The 24,130-nt window shown below is 42.8% G+C and overlaps 1 protein-coding gene across 3 annotated transcripts in view; it reads right to left on the bottom strand.

Annotated features, from left to right (window-relative positions):
- The window catches only part of LOC106577501 (cGMP-specific 3',5'-cyclic phosphodiesterase), a 92,661-nt gene that overhangs the window by 58,156 nt on the left and 10,375 nt on the right, over nt 1–24,130 (bottom strand). For 2 of the 3 annotated variants that reach the window (XM_014155558.3, XM_014155559.3), the window contains exons 1-2: nt 9,331–9,600; nt 2,123–2,672 (exon numbers count right to left, since the gene is read on the bottom strand). In XM_014155558.3, the coding sequence (XP_014011033.1) occupies nt 2,123–2,672; nt 9,331–9,428 (648 nt within the window). In that variant the 5' untranslated portion in view covers nt 9,429–9,600. Of the gene's footprint in view, nt 1–2,122; nt 2,673–9,330; nt 9,601–24,130 lie in introns of those variants that run through there. The other variant, XM_014155561.3, reaches the window with a different exon arrangement.

Here is a 24,130-nt window from a genome sequence, read left to right as displayed (position 1 = left end):
CGTGGCTGTGTGCTCGATTTTATACACCTGTCAGCAATGGGTGTTAAAATAGCCGAATCCACTAATTTGAAGTGGTGTCCACATACTTTTGTACATATGTACATTTATTTCCATAATAGAATTAAAAAGCAATTTTGGACTGACCAATGTAGATATTTTTAAATATATGCAACTTAAAAGTTACATATCGCGAAATTTTTATTAGAAATCTTTTGGACATCAGAGCAACCTTGAGGGAATCTTATTTGAGTCAGAACAGAATGTTCATATGAGGGAAGATATACAAAACCTTAAAGAGAGCATATCCAACTCTCTTAGAAAAAAATATAAACTATTGGAACCAAGACTTAAAAATAACTGATGTTGGCACAAGATGGAGGAAATGTTGGAGCATAACTAATGAAATTACAGTTAACTAAAATGTATGCTTAATCCAGTATAAACTAATGTATAGAATGTATTATACAAGAGACAAACTTCACAAATTCTACAGCACAACGGCAGAGTCATGTCTTAAGTGTAAAACTAACAAGGACTCAATAATCCATGCTTTCTGGGACTGCTATGAAGTTCAAAACGTATGGGCAGAGCTAGAAAGTTGGCTGTCAAAAGTATTACAATGTAAAGGTACTTTTAATCCGTCTGTCTGCATATTTCAAGACATGGCATATCGGGGTGTAGTGAGATAATCATCCAGCTAAATGGGTCTCCTCATCTTGAAAAAACCTATACTAAAAACTTGGAAATCAATCAACCGGCCATCATTAACACAATGGAAAAATCCAATGATTTATTATTGAAATAGCACCGGCGACCGAGATTGATTTATTTTTACAATATGACACAATGTGGCAAACTATAATGCAGGCACTAGGGATGGAGGTTTGAGCATGCGGGTTTGGGCAGATGAGATGTTTGTGTCATGGTTTGTGTGCGTTTGTAAGTTGTTGTTCGTATGTGTATGTTTGTATCTGGTGTGGGAAAAAATATATATAAAATGGAAAATGTCATTCTAATAATAATATTTTTTTATAATTAGAGACAGCAGTAAGTACACTTGGGAGCCAACTTTTCCAACAGTTAACAGTTTTCCAACAGCACCATATAATTGAAATACTAATCCTTCATCATCTCATACTAAATTTGTTTCATGACATAGGCTAACCCGTGCCCTATCCTTCTTTCTCTCATAGGCTAACCCGTGCCCTATCCTTCTTTCTCTCATAGGCTAACCCGTGCCCTATCCTTCTTTCTCTCATAGGCTAACCCGTGTCCTATCCTTCTTTCTCTCATAGGCTAACCCGTGTCCTATCCTTCTTTCTCTCATAGGCTAACCCGTGCCCTATCCTTCTTTCTCTCATAGGCTAACCCGTGTCCTATCCTTCTTTCTCTCATAGGCTAACCCGTGCCCTATCCTTCTTTCTCTCATAGGCTAACCCGTACCCTATCCTTCTTTCTCTCATAGGCTAACCCGTGCCCTATCCTTCTTTCTCTCATAGGCTAACCCGTGCCCTATCCTTCTTTCTCTCATAGGCTAACCCGTGCCCTATCCTTCTTTCTCTCATAGGCTAACCCGTGCCCTATCCTTCTTTCTCTCATAGGCTAACCCGTGCCCTATCCTTCTTTCTCTCATAGGCTAACCCGTACCCTATCCTTCTTTCTCTCATAGGCTAACCCGTGCCCTATCCTTCTTTCTCTCATAGGCTAACCCGTGCCCTATCCTTCTTTCTCTCATAGGCTAACCCGTGCCCTATCCTTCTTTCTCTCATAGGCTAACCCGTGCCCTATCCTTCTTTCTCTCATAGGCTAACCCATGCCTTATCCTTCTTTCTCTCATAGGCTAACCCATGCCTTATCCTTCTTTCTCTCATAGGCTAACCCGTGCCCTATCCTTCTTTCTCTCATAGGCTAACCCGTGCCCTATCCTTCTTTCTCTCATAGGCTAACCCGTGCCCTATCCTTCTTTCTCTCATAGGCTAACCCGTGCCCTATCCTTCTTTCTCTCATAGGCTAACCCGTGCCCTATCCTTCTTTCTCTCATAGGCTAACCCATGCCCTATCCTTCTTTCTCTCATAGGCTAACCCGTGCCTTATCCTTCTTTCCCATCGTGCCCCTACCTACCAGGAAGAGGGAGTAGCGGTCAGCAGCAATCAGCTCGTTGATGTGCAGGAAGATCTTGTAGCACAGAGCCGTCACGTCCAGGTGACTCGACACATCCTTCACCAACTCCAACAGCCTGGCACAGCGGTCCAACCCCCGGGCACTGCCCACCTCGTCCATCATCCCCGGGGGGATGCCAAACCCGACCCCTCCCTGCTGGGTTCTGAAGGGCATGGGCGTCCGGATGTCGCCTCGGTCGGGTTCGGCGTCGCAGAGGAAGGTTAGTGAGCCTTCCGCGTCCTTGACCACAATGGGCCTCAGTGGCCTGTCAAACTCAGATGCAGAGATCTTGCGGGTGGGGGTGCTGGGAGCAGGGCTGGGGGCTGGGGAGGGAGAGCGCCCGTCGATCAGGCCCAGGGAAGGGGGCAGGGAGAAGGCTAGGCAGGGACTGTCTGAGGGCTGGGTGGGTCTCTGTGGTGTAAGGGTTTCTTTGGAGGATGACGAGGAGGAGGATGATGAGGAGGGCTGGATGGAGTGGACTCGCTCAGCAAACCAGGCATTCACCATCTCCCTGTACCAACACACAACACACAGGACATTATACGACATTATAAAAACAATAATCAACATCATACAACGGAAAATAGGAAAATATAAACAATCTGAGGAATTTGTGTATTTGATAAGCATTACACGTGGAGGTAGTGCGAGGAAGTTCTACCAGCTTTCTCCATCTCCTAATAGACAATAGACAGGACATACAGGACATGCATTACAACACATCATGAGATATGCCTTACAAGACTTACAATACATTAATCAACAATGTTAGACATTGTATAAAGGCATTTAAGGAGCACTTTAACAACTTTCTACCGCAGACCCAGGGGCACATCAGAATGGCCGATTAATTAGGGCCGATTTAAAGTTTTCATAACAATCGGTAATCGGCATTTTTGGACACCGATTATGGCCGATTACGTTGCGCTCCACGAGGAGACTGCGTGGCAGGCTGACTACCTGTTATGCGAGTGCCGTAAGGAGCCAAGGTAAGGTGCTAGCTAGCATTAAACTTATCTTATAAAAACAATCAATCTTAACATAATCACTAGTTAACTACACATGGTTGATGATATTACTAGTTTATCTAGCTTGTCCTGCATTGCATATAATCAATGCGGTGCCTGTTAATTTGTCATTGAATCACAGCCTACTTTGCCAAACGGGTGATTTAACAAGCGCATTGGCGAAAAAAAGCACTGTCGTTGCACCAATCTGTACCTAACCATAAACATCAATGCCTTTCTTAAAATCAATACACAAGTATATACACTGCTCAAAAAAATAAAGGGAACACTAAAATAACACATCCTAGATCTGAATGAATGAAATAATCTTATTAAATACTTTTGTCTTTACATAGTTGAATGTGCTGACAACAAAATCACACAAAAATAATCAATGGAAATCCAATTTATCAACCCATGGAGGTCTGGATTTGGAGTCACACTCAAAATTAAAGTGGAAAACCACACTACAGGCTGAAACAACTTTGATGTAATGTCCTTAAAACAAGTCAAAATGAGGCTCAGTAGTGTGTGTGGCCTCCACGTGCCTGTATGACCTCCCTACAACACCTGGGCATGCTCCTGATGAGGTGGCGGATGGTCTCCTGAGGGATCTCCTCCCAGACCTGGACTAAAGCATCCGCCAACTCCTGGACAGTCTGTGGTGCAACGTGGCGTTGGTGGATGGAGCGAGACATGATGTCCCAGATGTGCTCAATTGGATTCATGTCTGGGGAACGGACGGGCCAGTCCATAGCATCAATGCCTTCCTCTTGCAGGAACTGCTGACACACTCCAGCCACATGAGATCTAGCATTATCTTGCATTAGGAGGAACCCAGGGCCAACCGCACCAGCATATGGTCTCACAAGGGGTCTGAGGATCTCATCTCGGTACCTAATGGCAGTCAGGCTACCTCTGGCGAGCACATGGAGGGCTGTGCGGCCCCCCAAAGAAATGCCACCCCACACCATGACTGACCCACTGCCAAACCGGTCATGCTGGAGGATGTTGAAGGCAGCAGAACGCTCTCCACGGTGTCTCCAGACTGTCACGTCTGTCACATGTGCTCAGTGTGAACCTGCTTTCATGTGTGAAGAGCACAGGGCGCCAGTGGCGAATTTGCCAATCTTGGTGTTCTCTGGCAAATGCCAAACGTCCTGCACGGTGTTGGGCTGTAAGCACAACCCCCACTTGTGGATGTCGGACCCTCATACCACCCTCATGGAGTCTGTTTCTGACCGTTTGAGCAGACACATGCACATTTGTGGCCTGCTGGAGGTCATTTGCAGGGCTCTGGCAGTGCTCCTCCTTGCACAAAGGCGGAGGTAGCGGTCCTGCTGCTGGGTTGTTGCCCTCCTACGGCCTCCTCCACGTCTCCTGATGTACTGGCCTGTCTCCTGGTAGCGCCTCCATGCTCTGGACACTACGCTGACAGACACAGCAAACCTTCTTGCCACAGCTCGCATTGATGTGCCATCCTGGATGAGCTGCACTACCTGAGCCACTTGTGTGGGTTGTAGACGCCGTCTCATGCTACCACTAGAGTGAAAGCACCGCCAGCATTCAAAAGTGACCAAAACATCAGCCAGGAAGCATAGGAACTGAGAAGTGGTCTGTGGTTACCACCTGCAGAACCACTCCTTTATTGGGGGTGTCTTGCTAATTGCCTATAATTTCCACCTGTTGTCTATTCCATTTGCACAACAGCATGTGAAATGTATTGTCAATCAGTGTTGCTTCCTAAGTGGACAGTTTGATTTCACAGAAGTGTGATTGACTTGGAGTTACATTGTGTTGTTTAAGTGTTCCCTTTATTTTTTTGAGCAGAATATTTTGAAACCTGCATAGTTTGTTAATATTGCCTGCTAACATGAATTTATTTTAACTAGGGAAATAGTGTCACTTTTCTTGCGTTCTGTGCAAGCAGAGTCAGGGTACATGCAGCAGTTTGGGCCGCCTGGCTCGTTGCGAACTGTGTGAAGACCATTTCTTCCTAACAAAGACCGTAATTCATTTGCCAGAATTTTACATAATTATGACATAACATTGAAGGTTGTGTAATGTAACAGCAATATTTAGACTTATGGATGCCACCTGTTAGATCAAATACGGAACGGTTCCGTATTTCACTGAAAGAATAAACGGTTTGTTTTCGAAATGATAGTTTCCAGATTTGACCATATTAATGACCTAAGGCTCATTTTTCTGTGTGTTATTATATTATAATTAAGTCTATGATTTGATATAGCAGTCTGACTGAGCGGTGGTAGGCAGCAGCAGGCTCGTAAGCATTCATTCAAACAGCACTTTCGTGCATTTGCCAGCAGCTCTTCGCTGTGCTTCAAGCATTGCGCTGTTTATGACTTCAAGCCTTTCAACTCCCGAGATTAGGCTGGCAATACTATAGTGCCTATAAGAACATCCAATAGTCAAAGGTATATGAAATACAAATGGTATTGAGAGAAATAGTCCTATAATTCCTATAATAACTACAACCTAAAACATCTTACCTGGGAATATTGAAGACTTATGTTAAAAGGAACCACCAGCTTCATATGTTCTCATGTTCTGAGCAAGGCACTTAAACGTTAGGTTTCTTACATGGCACATATTGCACTTTTACTTTCTTCTTCAACACTTTGTTTTTGCATTATTTAAACCAAATTGAACATGTTTCATTATTAATTTGAGACTAAATTGATTTTACTGATGTATTATATTAAGTTAAAATAAGTGTTCATTCAGTATTGTTGTAATTGTCATTATTACAAATATATATATATATATATATATATATATATATATATATATATATAAAAATCGGCCGATTAATCGGTGGCGGATTTTTTGGTCCTCCAATAATCGGTATCGGGGGTTGAAAAATCAGCCGACCTCTAATGTACACACCACGCACACACACCACACACACACACACGTTCCGACTCACACAGTAACTCACAGGCTAATTCTGGTCAGCAGTGCACATTTGTAAAGCATGACTGATATGCACAGTTCCAGCACTAAAAAACACTGTTAACCACAAGGTCCTAGGTTCAAATCCCAACCTTTTTATTTTGTCAAAGACTTTCTTTGGCTGAACAGCTCTACTGAAACCCCAGCGGCTGTAAAACGTATTTGCCATGAAATGTGCCTGTAGATTAGGCTGCCTGCCAGACACATAAAACTGAGCCCTAACCACACTATGAAATCACAAGCCGATGGAAGCGGAATGTTATCTCGCCAAGCATAAGAGACAGCAACGTGTGTGTACGTCTGTGTGTGTGTGCGTGACCCCCTAGTGAGAATCTGCCATAGAGCAGCCCTAGTGTGTCCTTAGGAGCTCTTAGAGAACTGAGTTTCAGACCTAAACATCCGATCTGATGATATGTGCAAACAGATATATTTTGACGTGTCAATCAAATAATGTTTTCTTACATAATGTGGTTACTGTGGATACACACAAAAAAATACATATCTCCTATTACTTCTCGAAGAGAAATATGTCTGACCTTTTCATGGGCCTATGGAAAACGGGATGGTATCAAATGAGATAAGATTATTTGACTGAAATGTAAATTATGCAAACCTGGACAGGCAAACACTTATTCTGGCTAGACTTAAATGCAAATAAGTAGCCCTAAAGAAGTCTTCACTTTATTATCACAGAATGTATCCACTATCACTTCTTATAACCAACAAGAACGTTTGAACATCAGATCATCAGTTACTTACCCCAATTCCGATTTGAACTTCGACTCATCTGCCCTGGGCTCTTTATGTAATTCCGACCCAATTTTCAGGGTATCCAAGAGGCAGGAGAGGGGGAGTCCTGGCGAGATTAAGCCGTAGGGAAAACTGATCACCTCTTCCCTCCATTCTATTGGCCAATCACTTGATAATAAGATGGATGACCTCTGATCGTGGATTTGCTACAAACGGGACTCTCATAACTGCAATAATCTCTGCTTTTCTGAAACATGGCTTTCGGACAAGATACCCCTCATGGCTATCCAACTCGATGGATTCTCCAGTCACTGAGTGGACAGGACAGTAGAGTCAGGGAAATCGAGAGGGGGAGGGAGTTGCCTCTTCATCGACAACAAATGATGTGCTGACACCAGTGCAGTGGAAATCTCAACCAATTGTGGTGATGGTAGGCAACATCACCTCCGCCACGCTGACCCTCAACACGGCGGCCCCACAGGGGTGTGTGCTTAGTCCCTTCCTGTACTCCCTGTTCACCCACGACTGCGTGGCCACTCACGACTTCAACACCATCATCAAGACAAGTCGGTGGTAGGCCTGATCACCGGCGACGATGAGACAGCCTACAGGGATGAGGTCAGTGACCTGGCAGTGTGGTGCCAAGACAACAACTTCTGCCTCAACTTCAGTAAGACCAAGGAGCTGATCGTGGACTACAGGAAACAAGGGGGCGAGCATGCCCCTATCCACATCAACGGGGCTGCAGTGGAGTGGGTCGAGAGCTTCAAGTTCCTCGGTGTCCAAATCACTAATGACTTAAAATGGTCCACTCATACGCGCTTGGTTTGAAGAAGGTGCCACAGGGCCTCTTCCCCCTGAGGAGGTTGAAAAGCTTTGGCATGGGCCCTCAAATCCTCAGAAAGTTCTACAGCTGCACCATTGAGAGCATCTTGACTGGCTGCATCACTACTTGGTATGCCAACAGCACCACCCTCAATCGGATGGCTCTACAGAAGGTGGTACAGACAGCCCAGTACATCACTGGGGCCAAGCTCCATGCCTTCCAGGACCTCTATATCAGGCAGTGTGAAAAGGAGACCTGGAAAATCGTTAAAGAGTCCAGCCACGCAAGCCATAGACTGTTCTTTCTGCTTCCGCACGGCAAGTGGTACAGGTGCCAACAGGCTCCTGAACAGCTTCTATCCCCAAACCATAAGACTTAGCTAAAAGAATGGCTACACAAACTATCTGAGTTGACCCTTGTATTACTTTTTGTTGTTGTTGCTCTGTCTCTATGCACACTCACAGGACTCTACACACTCACGCACACTGACACGCCAACACACACATAACATGCACAAACATTTATACTGACTCTACACACACTCACATACAATCATCATTTATGCTGCTGCTACTCTGTTTATCATATGTCCTCATGCCTAGTCACCTTACCTCTAAACATATCTACCTCTATCGCTCCAGTATCCCTGCACGTTGTATGGTATTGGAACTGACACTGTATAAAGCTTCTTACTTTCTCATGTTCTTCTTATTTCGTATGTTTATTTATTGTGTTTTTGTTCTACCTTATGTTATTTTTGTGCTACATTGATATTGATTACTGCATTGTTGGGTTTGGAGGTTTCAAGAAAGGCATTTCACCGTACGTTGTGCAAGTGACAATAAAACTCGAAACTTGAAACTAAACTAGGACTGATAGTTGTGATGCCAATGTACCAGCCTCACTATATGGACAGAATATGCCCTTACTGACAGTAAGGCTGCTGGCTTGCTACAACAGGCACCTCACCCAGGAATTTATAGTGTGCTGCTGTGAGATAGAATACTGTAAATAATGACTGTTTACTGACTGTATGTCTAAACATGAACTAATTGTCCTTTTAGGTTCTGTTTGCAATCTATGCAAATATATCCAGCCTATAATGTCTTATCAGTAACAGTAACAAAAACTGCACACGAGCCACTGCGATATGTCAAAACATGCCATAACACCTTTAAGTTATACTAAAACCGAAACAACTAATAATGTCAATAGCATCTATTTCAGAAGTTGTGTGGTAACACAACAAAACGTGTTTAACTTTTAATTCCCTGCGCTTTTTGGAACAGCGTGGAATGGAATCCCCCGAATAAAGGTTAATGATTACACTTACGCTCTCAATTCTCTCGCTATTTTAGTGAATGGTTACTGATTGTAGTGCAGATGGTCCGGCGCAATAATACATGTCAGTAACGTTAGTAGCATGTCTTTTTACGTTGAAACAACTCAGGTAGAATACATTGCGGGTGCCTTTCTATAACCGGAACACATTCATTATCGCCCAGATTGATTAAAATATAATAGACAGCGAGGATGTATCAGAAAATGAGCTATCCCTGTTTCGGAAATGCATTTAATCAGTTACGACTTAAATCTCACCCCGCGCTTACCTTGTAGCCTTCCTGACAAAGTAGGAGTGAGCGAACTCCAAGTGGTCGTCAAGCCACGCTTCCATCCTTTCGTATTCGGGGAGATAGCAGCCCTCCATGCTCAGAGCCAAATTTCCTCAAATGAATCAGATTACCATCAACACTCCGAAGATGGAAGCAAATAATATCAGTCACTGGCAAGCAGTGTGTGTGGTGGTAATCTGTTTTCAAGCGAGCGCTTCCTACATTGTGAGCGCCTGTGGGTAGACTTCTGCAAGAGTCTCATTGCCTTTGCGCAGCAACATCGCCTCAGCAACATGCCCCCCCCCCCCCCCCCCTCCAATAACGGATTCTAAATTCCAAAATGGAAAAGCAATGTTTTCTTGTGATTTGTTTGTATGTTTATTTGACAGAAAAGTAGATATGGGTTTACATCAAAGGGCATAACTTACAATAATATGTGTACATATCCAGGATGGCAGAGATTTTCACATCAGTGAACTAAATTAATTAATGGAAGATGGTTCAAATGTGCCCTTGATAAATATGCTGAACATATTTTAAGCCTAATTGTCAACCAAACAGATTGACATTTTCACGATGTGCATATTCTCATGAATACATGGAACTATTTAACATACAGCATGAGCTATGGCTCCTTCCTTACACTCAAATGACCTTACTTGCCTCATATATTTGAGTGGGTGTTGGTGAATGCTGATACAAGGGCAAAACAATCAATAGCACCTACAAGGAAGCCTTTTACAAGGAGGGATGACCCATTGGTTCTCCTCAACAACAACAAAAATCTGTATTTAAAGTTGCTAGCCCATATTGATAAATATATCCCAGATTGGGAATGCTGATCTAAGATCAGGCCCCCACCCATCCATATAATACAATGCATTATTACCTAAAAAGCTAAATGTATCCTAGATCAGCACTCCTACTCTAAGACGCTTCATGAATACGAACCACTGAGTGTGCCGTGTCAATCAATCAATCACTGAACATGCTCCATTGAACTCCCCAGCCCATTTCGGAGGCCCTCACTGAATTGACAAATAGTAATGGCTTCTACTATATAGTAGTCATTGTCGCAGACACTTTAGATCCTGTGTGTCTCTGGTGTCCAGCCAGTGGGACCATGCTGATACTGCGGTGTTACCTTACCCAGCAGATGGTGTCTCTTTTCCCCCTGGGAGCACAGGACCCGCTCCCCAGGCATATGGGAGCTCCCTGGCCTCCTACTAGAGAATCTGGACAGCCCAGAACATTAGGCATCCAGTCTATCTGATAGGGGGATCTGATAGTGGGACCCTTCCCCAAAATTAACACATATATGCCCAGGACACACACATACATACACACACGCGCACGCACACACACACACACACACGCGCACGCACGCACGCACGCACACACACACACACACACACACACACACACACACACACACACACAGGGCCACCCCAGGCTCTCTTCCAGATGTTCCAACAGTGAGTGTTTCAAAACCGAGCTGGTCTAGACATGTCAGGTCTCTCTCTAAATCTCACTGTCTGTCATTCTGCTGCAAAGTGGTCTCAGAGCATTTAGTATAATACGTTATGTTTATTATGGTATGTATTCATTTGTGGATGTCCATCATCCATTTCATATGATATGTTACAAATTTCAATTCGTATAATATGTTACGAATTGCAATTCGTACAATGTAACAAATTTCCAAAATGTAAAATATGTTTCGAATTTGCAAAATGTACAATATGTTTCAAATTTGCAAAATGTATGATATGTTACGAATTCCAATTTGTTGTGGCTAACATTAGCTAGGGGTGGCTAGGTGGCTAATGCTAACGTTAGCTAGGCTAGGGCAGTGGTTCCCAAACTGTGGGGCTTTTAAGGAACTCAGTCCGTCTTTCAACTTACTCTTGAAAGTTGTAATAGTAGAATGCACAAGGTGCAATTTCAAAATTGGGAAGTGCATCATCAGTTTGTAATAATGTTTGAGTCACTCAAGAATCACATGAATGCACATTAGACATGGCAAAATGTATAGAAGTGCAAGAAAATGCTTTGGGTTGGTCCCCAAAGCTGGAAGCGGGGCCTAAGTGAAAGAATTTGTGTTAGGGGTTAAAGTTAAGGTTAAAGTTAGGAGGTAGGTTAAAGGTTAAGGTTAGGGGAAGGGTTAGCTAACATGCTAAGTAGTTACAAAGTATCTAAAAAGTAGTAAGTCGTTGAAAAGTTGATAATTAGCTAAAATGCTAAAGTTGTCTGTGATGAGGATCAAACAGCAACCTTTAAGGTTGCCAGACGTTCGCGTTATACGCCCAACCACCCTCCTTTTGTTCATTTTCTGTCTCATGTAACATTTCATACTAATTTGAGTGTCCTGGATTTACGTTTACTATGTCTATGAGACCAGGCTGGGGACCTTGAAAGCATGGTAGTCCTTCTGGAAGTGTATTGGTTGTGTGCGTGTGTGTGCGTGCGTGCTTGTATGCGTGCTTGTGTGTGTGTACATGCTTGCAAGTGCGTGTATGTCCTTCACAGGAACACTGTCCAGGTGTAGTCACTCAGCAGACAGAGAGAGGTTGGGTGTGATGGCTCGGCCTTCACTCACAAGTCAAACAACACTCCCCTCTCCACCATATAATTCCCGGCTCTAGCTTAAACAGCCAGCTCACTATTGTAAACGTGGCCTTCAGTTGTACTCTGAGAGATAACCCCACTGCAGTAAAACTTTCCATATACTGTACATTCCTATCATGGAAGCAATGCTGAGTGCAGCGCACCACACACACTGCTGTCATAGGGAAACAATCCTACTTTTTAACCACAGTGGGCAGTAGCTTGCACCAGCACAATCTAATACATACACAGTTTATACACACACACTATACACTACTCCCCCCTCGCTCTTTCTCACACACTCACTCGAGTGCACACACACACACAAACACACACACACAGACACACACAGAGCCTGTGGGATCTCTCTACCTCACCTCTACCCATTCTTAGCTCCTCTCCGGTGGACTTTGCCCTGCAGGCTTTTCCAGTGGAACCATTAAGTAAACATGAGTTATTCTGAAACATGGAGGGACACTACTTTTACTTTATGGCTGTGGCTCATAACGGAAAAAGACCATGGGGTAGAAGGCCTGTATTGTCTTGTTCTAAATGGAGACTCGATATACCTCAGTGTACACTCACTGCACTATAAAGATGTTATTATGGGTGATTATTCTGCTGTTACCGGTATTTGTCATTATTGGTACAGACAGATGGTAGGAAAAGCACACAGAGATGATCAGACTAAATGTATTGTCGAGAGAACGGCTTTAATGTGTGTAATAGAGCACTCATACCGTTATTCTTATCCTTCGTATGCTATTAGTAGTACTTATCATGTACTCTATGTAAGCTAAGTGTGATGTTTTGTTCCAGAGCAATTTCATGGCCCTTCAGATATCGCAGGTACATATCAGGTCTACCCCTCTGACATATACTACTAACACAAGATGAATAATGTGAGAAGTATCTGCTTAGAAATGCCCCATAGAATTGCTTAGATTGGAATACCTCTCTCTAAGCAGGCCAGTTTGTGTGCTGAAATATGTGCAGGCAGGCAGAGTAGCGAAGAAGCATGGGTCTGGGTTGTAATGGCTACTTTCCATGCTTCCTCTCCATATTTGACAAAACACAGAACCGTCTCTGTAGAACGTCAGCCCGGAGCGCACGGTCACTGGTAAATCAAATTGGACGAGAGAAAAAGAGGTTTAAGTTCACAGTCCCGGGGGAGGCTTGGTCTCTGGGATGAACTCCTAACTGACCAAGATGACCTACTACCTCTGTCTGTCTGTCCGAAGCAGCTTAGGGGCCTGTTCTGTTTCAATGTTCTCCGAGAACCCGGTTCCCGATGTTATACAACTGTCCTCTATTGCATGGAACCGTGTGTTTACAGTGGAAGACTGGGGGATCACTAAGTTGTTCCAGACAAAAGAAAGTCATTTCCTGAGCCGCTGGAAGCCCACTCACTCAGAAAGAGCACATTTCCATTTGCAGAGCAATATCAGTCATGGTTCGCTTCTGTCTTTTTCTTCTTCTTCTGAGCCTTGACATCAGGACCGGCTTGAGGATGACATGCCTAAAGGGGGCATTTTAAATTCATGGGGGGGCACAACTAGTATTGCTTTAGAGCCCTGATAAAAGGTAGATTAGTCCTAGTAGTGTTCAAATGTACAAAAAGGAACCTGAAATATAGCCGTATACAGCAACAACTGTCATTTTGTTGACATTAAGGAGCTAAAATGGATCTCGTTTTCCACAAAGAACCAGGGAGAAAGAAGTTGAGCCTCATTTTCCAAATGGTTTGAATTAAAAAATAGTTATTTTGGCCATTCTATTACCACTATTGTCTGATCAGTTTTAGGTGTGTGTGTGTTTGTGCTTGCGTGCCTGACGCCTGTGTGCATTCGTGTCTGTGTGTGTATGTGTGTGTGTTTACGTGTGGATGGATGAGTAGGTGGATGGTTGTGAGTGCATGCAAGTGTGTGAGCATGCCTGTGTGTGTGTCCTGCTTAGACAAACAAATCAGGGAGAAGCCATAGGGGCCAGTGAACCTTTCATCGTCTTTCTGACAGACCAAGTTTTTCTTGAGTGATTTTATAATCGCTGCAACACCACCCCGGGGGCAAAATTATGAGCGAGAGGCATTTGGCAAGATTCATTTGAATACATGGCCTTTAAGCGTCACACACATAAACACACTTGATGAGTATTATGCAGATTATGCCAATTCTAAGTAGAAAAACTCAGTGTGCTGGATTTGTCAGTGCACCTGCAGTTGTAATAACATGTAGCCAGAGATTTCTGCTACATGTATTAGAAATACGTATTGAATTACTTTTGAAATACTTTTAAGTATTTTGTCATTTGTGTTACACTGGCCTGAACTACAATCCAATGTATTTGGTAAAAAAAATACTTAGACCTGTAATTTGTATTTTCAAAATACAAAATCCTTTTTTTACATAATTTTTTTATAGCGATTCACAATTTGTGGCCCCCTTTCACCCTGCATTGGTATCATAAGTCTGATGGCACTATGGTGTGATAAGAGTGTCTGCTAAAAGACTAAAATGGACATATGAAAATTAACACTTGCAAAGCACATTGGGTATTATTCTAATGAGCTCCGCCCAGAAACGAGGCCAATAATAACACCCAGTGTATCAGGTGTGAAGGTAAGACCCAGATGCAGACAATGTCGAATTAACAATGGTTTAATAATCCAACAGGGGCAGGCAATAGACAGGTCAAGGCAGGGGTCAGTAAACCAGAGGTGGGGCAACGGTACTGGATGGCAGGCAGGCTCAGGAGCAGGCAGAGTGGTCAGGCAGGTGGCTCCAAGTCAAGGGTCAAAACCAGGAGGGCGAGAAAAAGAGAGACTGGGAAAGCAGGAGCTGAGACTCAAAAACGCTGGTTGACTTGACAAACAAGATGAACTGGCAACAGACAGAGAACACAGGTATAAATACACAGGGGATGATGGGGAAGATGGGTGATACCTGGAGGGGGGTGGAGACAATCACAAAGACAGGTGAAACAGATCAGGGTGTGACACAGTGTGCTTTGCAATTGTTCATTTTTACGTTTACATTTTGGTAATTTAGCAGACACTCATCACACCATAGTGCCATCAGACTTCTGATACCAATGCAAGATGAAAGGGGTGATTTACATTTAGTCATTTATCCAGAGGTACTTATAGTCAGTGCATTCAACTACATTAGATAAACAACCACATATCACAGTCAATGTTTTTTGTTACCGTTACTGAAAATGTTGTTGTAGTGAAGGTGTGTACTTGCAAAAGTATTTTGTATTTTAGCCTGATACATTGATCTTTAGAGTATCATGTTATTGTAACAAGATACATTTTTATGTATCTTTTTCCCCCCATCTCTGCATGTAGCACTTCACCCATTGCAATGTGTCACGGCGCTTCAGAGTGACTGACGTTTACGAGTGAAACGGAATACATTACATTTTCAAATTTACATTTTAGTCATGTGGCACAGGGTTTCCCAACCCCTTTCCCAACGTCAAAATAATACCACAAATGTGTAGTAGATGCAGGCAGTTGACAGTAATGGATTGCCTTTACTGTGTATAGAGCTGTACTGCAAGGGTACAGGTGTTTTACATCGTAATGAGGGAAGCCATCCACTGCTAATGTGTAGCATCCACTGCTAAAACTGATTCAAGTTTTTGTGATCATTATCATCATCATACACAGCAGATGCTTTTTAACACACGTAGTCAGTCACTGACAAGAAACTGGAAATTAAACTGAAACTGAAAAAACAAGATCACTTGAATAGCTGTACATTGCCAATGTTCCCTGTTCCCAGGCTAAAATGAAAAAGTGGTAGAATACTGTGTTTTAGCTGCAACAGTACTGATGTTACCTTGAATATCCCTAATGGGTTTGGTGAGAGAAACTTCAGCTACAAATAGGTGGTTTAAAGACCTTTAATGAACTACTCAATCAGGATGAAGGGATATCATGTTACTCATTAGTGAAATTTTGAGCAATTTTAGTTATCCTTTAAGGTTGCAACATTTAATGGACTACTCAATCAGGATGAAGGGATATCATGTTACTCTTTGGTGAAATTTTGAGCAATTTTAGTTATCCTGTAACGTTGGAATAATCAGTCCAGCTTCCGTTCTGACAGCCTTGCCTCAGAGAATTCTAGTATGCCTATACAGCACATGCTATTTGTAACGGCTGTCGTATAGAGGGGACCAAGGTGCAGCGTGTTGAGTGCTCATAATGACTGTTTATTAAACTCAGAACACTAAAGAAAATAACAAAGAGAAAACGAGCAGCTAACAGTTCTGTCAGGTACCGAAGACTACACAGAACACAACTACACAGAATACAACTGCCCACAAACACACTATAAAAAAAAACCAACATAAATATGATCTCCAATTAGAGACAACGTGAACCAGCTGCCTCTAATTGGAGATCATCCCAAAAATCTCCAACATAGAAATAGAATACTAGAACAAAACATAGCAATAGAAAACATAGACAAACCACCCAAAACACCCCCTGTCACGCCCTGACCTACTCTACTATAGAAAATGACATCTTACTAGGTTCAGGACGTGACACTATTTGAATTACATCAAACGTGTATTTCCGCATAAATTACGTGTATTTCTATGCCTTCCCTTCCACCATAAATATAGTATGTGCACTAACAATTGCCTTTCCCCATTATCTGTAAACCAGAGGAATTTGGCTTTGAAACAGACCATGTCTGGGAATGCACTCAATGCCCTTTTTCCCATGTATGTTCATCCATCTCAACATCAAAGGGTGCTTGTCAGACATCCCAATTACCAGCCTGATATATTACAGTTTCCATCATTATAAAGGGGGCTACAACTCTGTAAAGATAGATCTAAACTCACAGTGGACCTACCCATCTGGAATCTACAGTATCTGCATCTGTCAGTAGATAGAGTAATAATGCATCATACTGTAATATTTGCATCATATACTGCATTATTATACTGTAATACTGCATCTTACTGTAATACTGCATCATACTGTAATACTGCATCATACTGTAACACTGCATCATATACTGCATCAGACTGTAATACTACATCACACTGTAATACTGTAATACTGCATCATACTGATATACAGTGCCTTGCAAAAGTATTCATCCCCCTTGGCGTTTTTCCTATTTTGATGCATTACAACCTGTAATTTAAATTGATTTTTATTTGAATTTCATATAATGGACATACACAAAATAGTCAAAATTGGTGAAGTGAAATGAAAAAAATTACTTGTTTAAAAAATTATAAAAAAATAAAATGTTGAAAATTGGTGCGTGCATATGTATTCACCCCCTTTGCTATGAAGCCCCTAAATAAGATCTGGTGCAACCAATTACCTTCAGAAGTCACATAATTAGTTAAATAAAATCCATCTGTGTGCAATCTAAGTGTCACATGATCTGTCACATGATCTCAGTACATATACACCAGTTCTGAAAGGCCCCAGAGTCTGCAACACCCCTAAGCAAGGGGCACCACCAAGCAAGTGGCACCATGAAGACCAAGGAGCTCTCCAAACAGGTCAGGGACAAAGTTGTGGAGAAGTACAGATCAGGGTTGGGTTATAAAAAAATATCTGAAATTTTGAACATTCCACAGAGCACCATTAAATTCATTATAAAAAACTTAAAGAATATGGCACCACAACCAACCTGCCAAAAGAGGGCCGCCCACCAAAACCCATGGACCGGGCAAGGAGAGAATTAATCAGAGAGGCAACAAAGAGACCAAAAATAACCCTGAAGGAGCTGCAAAGCTCCACAGCGGAGATTGGAGTATCTGTCCATAAGACCACTTTAAGCCATACACTCCACCTAGCTGGGCTTTATGGAAGAGTGGCCAGAAAAAAAGCCATTGCTTAAAGAAAAAAATAAGCAAACACGTTTGGTGTTCGCCAAAAGGCATTTGGGAGACACCCCAAATATATGGAAGAAGGTACTCTGGTCAGATGAGACTAAAATTGAGCTTTTGGCCATCAAGGAAAATGCTATGTCTGGCGCAAACCCAACACCTCTCATCACCCTGAGAACCCTATCCCAAGTGAAGCATGGTGGTGGCAGCATCATGCTGTGGGTATGTTTTTCATGGGCAGGGACTGGGAAACTGGTCAGAATTGAAGGAATGATGGATGGCGCTAAATACAGGGAAATTCTTGAGGGAAGCCTGTTTCAGTGTTCCAGAGATTTGAGACAGGGATGGAGGTTCACCTTCCAGCAGGACAATGACCCTAAGCATACTGCTAAAGCAACACTCAAGTGGTTTAAGGGGAAACATTTAAATGTCTTGGAATGGCCTGGTCAAAGCCCAGACCTCAATCCAATTGAGAATCTGTGGTATGACTTAAATAATGCTGTACACCAGCGGAACCCATCCAACTTGAAGGAGCTGACGGGGGGTGAATACTTTCGCAAGCCACTGTACTTTATCATACTTTACTTTACTGATTTATTGTCCCAATGGGGATTTTTTTTTGTTGCAGTATCATGTACACGTTTAAAATGGCATTTAAATACAGTAGAATACAAATTGACAATACAACATTCATAACTGTAACATACCAATAAAAAGAGACTAGCCTGCTGGCCTTACTGGGTCGATAGGAAAATTAGCCAGAGCTGTTTAGGAGGGATATCACACCTGGCACAAATGATTGTATAGTTCTGTTTTTCCTGCCGGGAGGTGCCCTATACCTCAAATCACATCAAATGTTATTGGTCACATACACATGTTTAGCAGATGTTAATGCGAGTGTAGCGAAATGCTTGTGCTTCTAGTTCCGACATTGCAGTAATATCTAACAAGCAATCTAAGAAATTCACAACAACTACCTTACACAGAAATGTAAAGGGATGGAATAAGAATATGTACATATAAATATATGGATGAGCGATGGCCGTGCGGCATAGATACATAGATAGAATAGATGGTATGAAATACAGTATATACATATGAGTAATGTAGGATACGTAAACATTATTAAAGTGGCATTATTTAAAGTGACTAGTGATACCTTTATGAAATCCATTTATTAAAGTGGCCAGTGATTTGGGTCTGTATGTTGGCAGCAGCCTCTCTATGTTAGTGATGGCTGTTTAATAGTCTGATGGCCTTGAGATAGAAGCTGTTTGTTCAGTCTCTCGGTCCCAGCTTTGATGCACCTGAACTGACCTTGTCTTCTGGATGATAGCGGGGTGAACAGGCAGTGGCTCGGGTGGTTGTTGTCCTTGATGATCTTTTTGGCCTTCCTGTGACATTGGCTGCTGTAGGTGTCCTGGAGGGCAGGTAGTTTGCCCCCGGTGATGAGTTGTGCAGACCGCACTACCCTTTGAAGAGCTTTGCGGTTGAGGGCGGTGCAGTTGCCATACCAAGCAGTGATACAGCCCGACAGGATGCTCTCGATTGTGCATCTGTAAAAGTTTGTGAGGGTTTTAGGTGACAAGCCCAATTTCTTCAGCCTTCTGATGTTGAAGAGGCGCTGTTGCCTGACACCACACTCCGGTGTTGAATGCTGCGCTGTAGTCAATGAACAGCATTCTTACATAGATTTTCCTCTTGTTCAGATGTGACAGAGCTGTGTGCAGTGTGATGGTGATTGCATCGTCTGTGGACCTGTTGGGGCGGTATGCAAACTGAAGTGGGTCTAGGGTGGCAGGTAAGGTGGAGGTGATATGATCCTTGACTAGTCTCTCAAAGCACTTCATGATGACAGAAGTGAGTGCTATGGGGCAATAGTCATTTAGTTCAGTTATCTTTGCCTTCTTTGGTACAGGAACAATGGTGGCCATCTTGAAACATGTGGGGACAGCAGACTGGGATAGGGAGCGATTGAATATGTCCGTAAACACACCAGCCAACTGGTCTGTGCATGCTCTGAGGACGCGGCTAGGGATGCCGTCTGGGCCAGCAGCCTTGCAAGGGTTAACACATTTAAATGTCTTACGCACATCGGCGACGGAGAAGGGGGGGGGGGCCCGCAGTCCTTGGTAGAGGGCTACGTCGGTGGCACTGTATTATCCTCAAAGCAGGCAAAGAAGGTGTTTAGCTTGTCTGGAAGCAAGATGTCGGTGTCCGTGATGTGGCTGATTTTCTTTTTGTAGTCCGTAATTGCCTGTAGACCCTGCCACATATGTCTCGTGTCTGGGCCGTTGAATTGCGACTCCATTTTGGCCCTATACCGACATTTCTGAGGGATAACACTGTTTATATTCAGCCATATTCCCCAACCTATTTCCATGGTTGAATGCGGTGGTTCATGCTTTCAGTTTTGTACGAATGCCGCCATCTATCCACGGTTTCTGGTTGGGGTTTAGTCACAGTGGGTACAACATATCTAATGCACTTCCTAATAAACTCACAAAGTCAGCATATAAATCAATGTTATTGTCTGAGGCTTCCCTGAACATTTTCCAGTCTATGTGATCAAAACAATCTTGAAGCGTGGATTTCGATTGGTCAGACCAGCATTGAATGTTTCTAGTCACGGGTACATCCTGTTTGGGTTTCTGCCTATAGGACGGTACAAGCAAGATGGAGTCGTGGTCGGATTTGCCGAAGGGAGGGCGGGGGGTCTTGTACGCATCGCGGAAGTTAGAGTAGCAGTGGTCCAGTTTTCAGCTCGAGAGGGTACTACAGTCAATGTGCTGGTAGAATTTAGGTAGCCTTGTTCTCAAATTAGCTTTGTTAAAATCCCCAGCTACAATAAACGCAGCCTCAGGTTATATGGTTTCCAGTTTACATAGAGTCCAGTGAAGTTCTTTCAGGGCCGTCGAGGTATCTGCTTGGGGGAGCTGTAACTATAATCGAAGAGAATTCTCTTGGGAGATTCTCGGTCAAGTGAACAAAATGACTTGAGTTCCTGTGTGTTGTTATTGTTACACCATGAGTAGTTAATCATGAGGCATACACTCCCGCCCTTCTTCTTACCAGAGAGATGTTTGTTTCTGTTGGCGTGACGCATGAAGATACCTGGTGGCTGTACCGACTCTGACAACATATCCCGAGTGAGCCATGTTTCCGTGAAACAGAGAATGTTACAATCTCTGATGTCACTCTGGAAGGCAACTCGTAGTCTAATTTTGTCCACCTTATTGTCTAGAGACTGGGCATTGGCGACTAATATGCTTGGAAGCGGTGAGTGGTGTGCTCGCCTTCTAAGTCTGACCAGGAGGCCACTCTGTCTGCCTCTCCTGCGGAGATAACGTTGTTTTGGGTCGGCCTTCTGGGATTAGATTCAATGTCCAGGATGGAGATCCGAACAAAGGATCCGCTTCTGGAAAGTCGTAATTCTGGACGTAATGTTGGTAAGTTAATGCTGCTCTTATATCCAATAGTTCTTCCCGGCTGTATGTAATAGCACTTAAGATTTTCTGGGCTAACAATGTAAGAAATAATACATTAAAAAACAAATTACTGCATAGTTTCCTAAGGACTTCAAGCGAGGCGAGCATCTCTGTCGGCGCCATATTGCTAAGACCTGCACCCAGAAGGGAGTAGTTCAAAGTCCAGGTACAGGGGGTGGCTTGGATTTAAAAAGATTTTGTGAGCTTTGCTGAGGGCCATGACCTTAAAGATCTCATCCAAACTATCTGTTTGACTCCTGTGGTCATAATCCTTCTCAGATAATCCTTCTCAGCAGTTCCCGCTCAACCCAGTCAAAACTGTTCGCTGCTCTGGCACCCCAATGGTGGAACAAGCTCCCTCACGATGCCAGGACAGCGAAGTCAATCACCACCTTCCGGAGACACCTGAAACTCCACCTCTTTAAGGAATACCTGGGATAGGATTAAGTAATCCATCTAACCCCCCCCCTCCCCCCCCCTCCCCCCCAAAAAGATATAGATGTACTATTGTAAAGTGGTTGTTCCACTGGATATCATAAGGTGAATGCACCAATTTGTAAGTCGCTCTGGATAAGAGCGTCTGCTAAATGACGTAAATGTAAATGATGTAAAATATTTTCTGGCTGACAGTGGAATTGCCAAACCAACAAACAATACAAAAAGTTAAAATACTCTCAATAAAAGATTTGTAAAACAGAGTCAGTATAGTACAGTCAACATTAAAAGATACCAGCTTTTTGAGAAAGTACAGTCTCTGTTGACTCTTTTTGTAGATCAGGTCTGTTAATTTACTCAACTGAAGTTTATTGTCCAAGAGGACACCCAGATATTTGTATTCCTCTATGTTCTGACCTCTGATAGATGTTGCAGAAGTAGGTGTTGTTTGCTTCCTGAAGCCTATGCACATCTCTTTGGTCTTGTTGGTATTGAGGACCAAGTGTGATTCATCACACCCCTCTAAAAAGTAATTTAGGACCGGCCATGGTGTTCCTCGTCATCATGCAACAGGCTGATCAAGGCAGTGTCATCAGCGAACTTAACTAGGTGTCTGTCAGGATGGGAACTGCACATACTACATCATACTGCATCAAACTGCATCATACTGTAATACTGCATCATATACAGCATCATACTGTAACATATTATCAGTTACCTCTGTCTGAACTCTGCATTTTGTTAGATGATCCCCATGAGAAGAAATACATTTATTCCCTTTCCTGTTTTGAAAGGACGGTTCCTTGGTTAATACAATCTAAAGTGGTTTATGGGGACATGTGTCAACATAAGGAATGGATTTGTGTGACTCGTGGGGACTCGGTGAAGCATAATGGAAAAAGAAGTGGACCCGAGTGTCCCATCAGTCGTCTGTGCGACCTAGGTTCTGTTGAGGAGGGATGGGCTATTAGAGTTCACAGACAGCCATAGTGGACAAGCCAGGGAACCCAATTGGAGCTTAAACATTTTAACGGGCACCATCTTGGCTCCAACATGTTCCAAGACAGAATGCAAATTGGAATGTCATTGTCATGGAGCAATTAGTGCCAACATGAAGGATAGCTTCCAAAGCTTTGTATGCTATATATATATATATATATATATGGCTCGGGGACCACTAATCTTAGTGTGAATGTCATGGAAAGTAATCTCTGTCCTTGTGTGTGTTGATTAGTGAATGCGTTGATTGATTACAGAGCCTCTTGATGCATGATCTCCAAATCACTCACACTACTCATTAGACACATTACACTAACACACTCACGCACACACACACACATGCATGTGTGCACGCACAAACACACACACACACACACACACACACACACACACACACACACACACACAAGCATACACATACATACAATGCTGAGTGTTTTCAAACTCCCTTTTCAGGCAAAAAGACTGATCTTATGGTAATGGTCTTGAATCTGCCTCCAGCCTATACAATTTCCCAGACAGAAAGAAAAAAGGAATGACATCAGAATGAGGTGATCTGTTCTTAACCTACCTTTAAACATGTATTTAGTGTGTGTGTGTGTGTGTGTGTGCGCGCGCGCGTGCATGCATGTGTGTGTGCATATACAGTATGTGCGCATGCGCATGTGAGTGCGTTCAAGCATGAGCGTGTGCATGTGTGTGGAAAAGGTGCTTGCTTGGTGGAAAACAACACTGGGAAAAATAATTGAGCGGAAACTCACTAATTAAATTGGATCAGTGGTTGTCAACTGGTTTTACCTCGGGACCCAAATTGACCAGGTTGTCCAATATTTGCATCGTAATTTTTTTATTGTTCCCAAAATGCAATCTGGAAAACTATATTTATAGTAAGTCTACCAATTATATGACAAGGAACAACAGTCCCACATTCTCCTTGTTAATAATTGTATTTTGCCCATTTTTGATGAAGAACATTAAACTCACTGGTTTGAGACCACAAAATCAAACAAATCCGCGAAATTGCGCTGCTAATAACTCTATTTTGAAAATACTTTAACTGAAGAAAAACAGTTCCGAGGTTAAATTATTTAAAATATATATACTATTATATACTATTACTATTATATATACAGAGAAATACGTATAATACTATATGTCCTCCAAGAGGCATGATAAGTTAGACCATCCAATTCCTATGCTATTGTACGACTGGGTAAGATGTATAATACTATATTTCCTTTAATTCGATACTGTACAACCACTATTCCATTCATAATGTAACCTAACTACTATAGCATACTAAATGGAGAGAAGAGAGTTACATACCAAATCCTAGGGATTGCCCTGAGACCAGATTGCTCTTTGAGGCTCTATGGTACATTTATCTGCAAATCAAT

Source organism: Salmo salar, chromosome 18 (genome assembly GCF_965601325.2).
Source record: "Salmo salar chromosome 18, fSalSal1, whole genome shotgun sequence".
Classification (NCBI taxonomy): Eukaryota; Metazoa; Chordata; class Actinopteri; order Salmoniformes; family Salmonidae; genus Salmo; species Salmo salar.
This window is presented reverse-complemented; position numbering and strand designations above follow the sequence as displayed.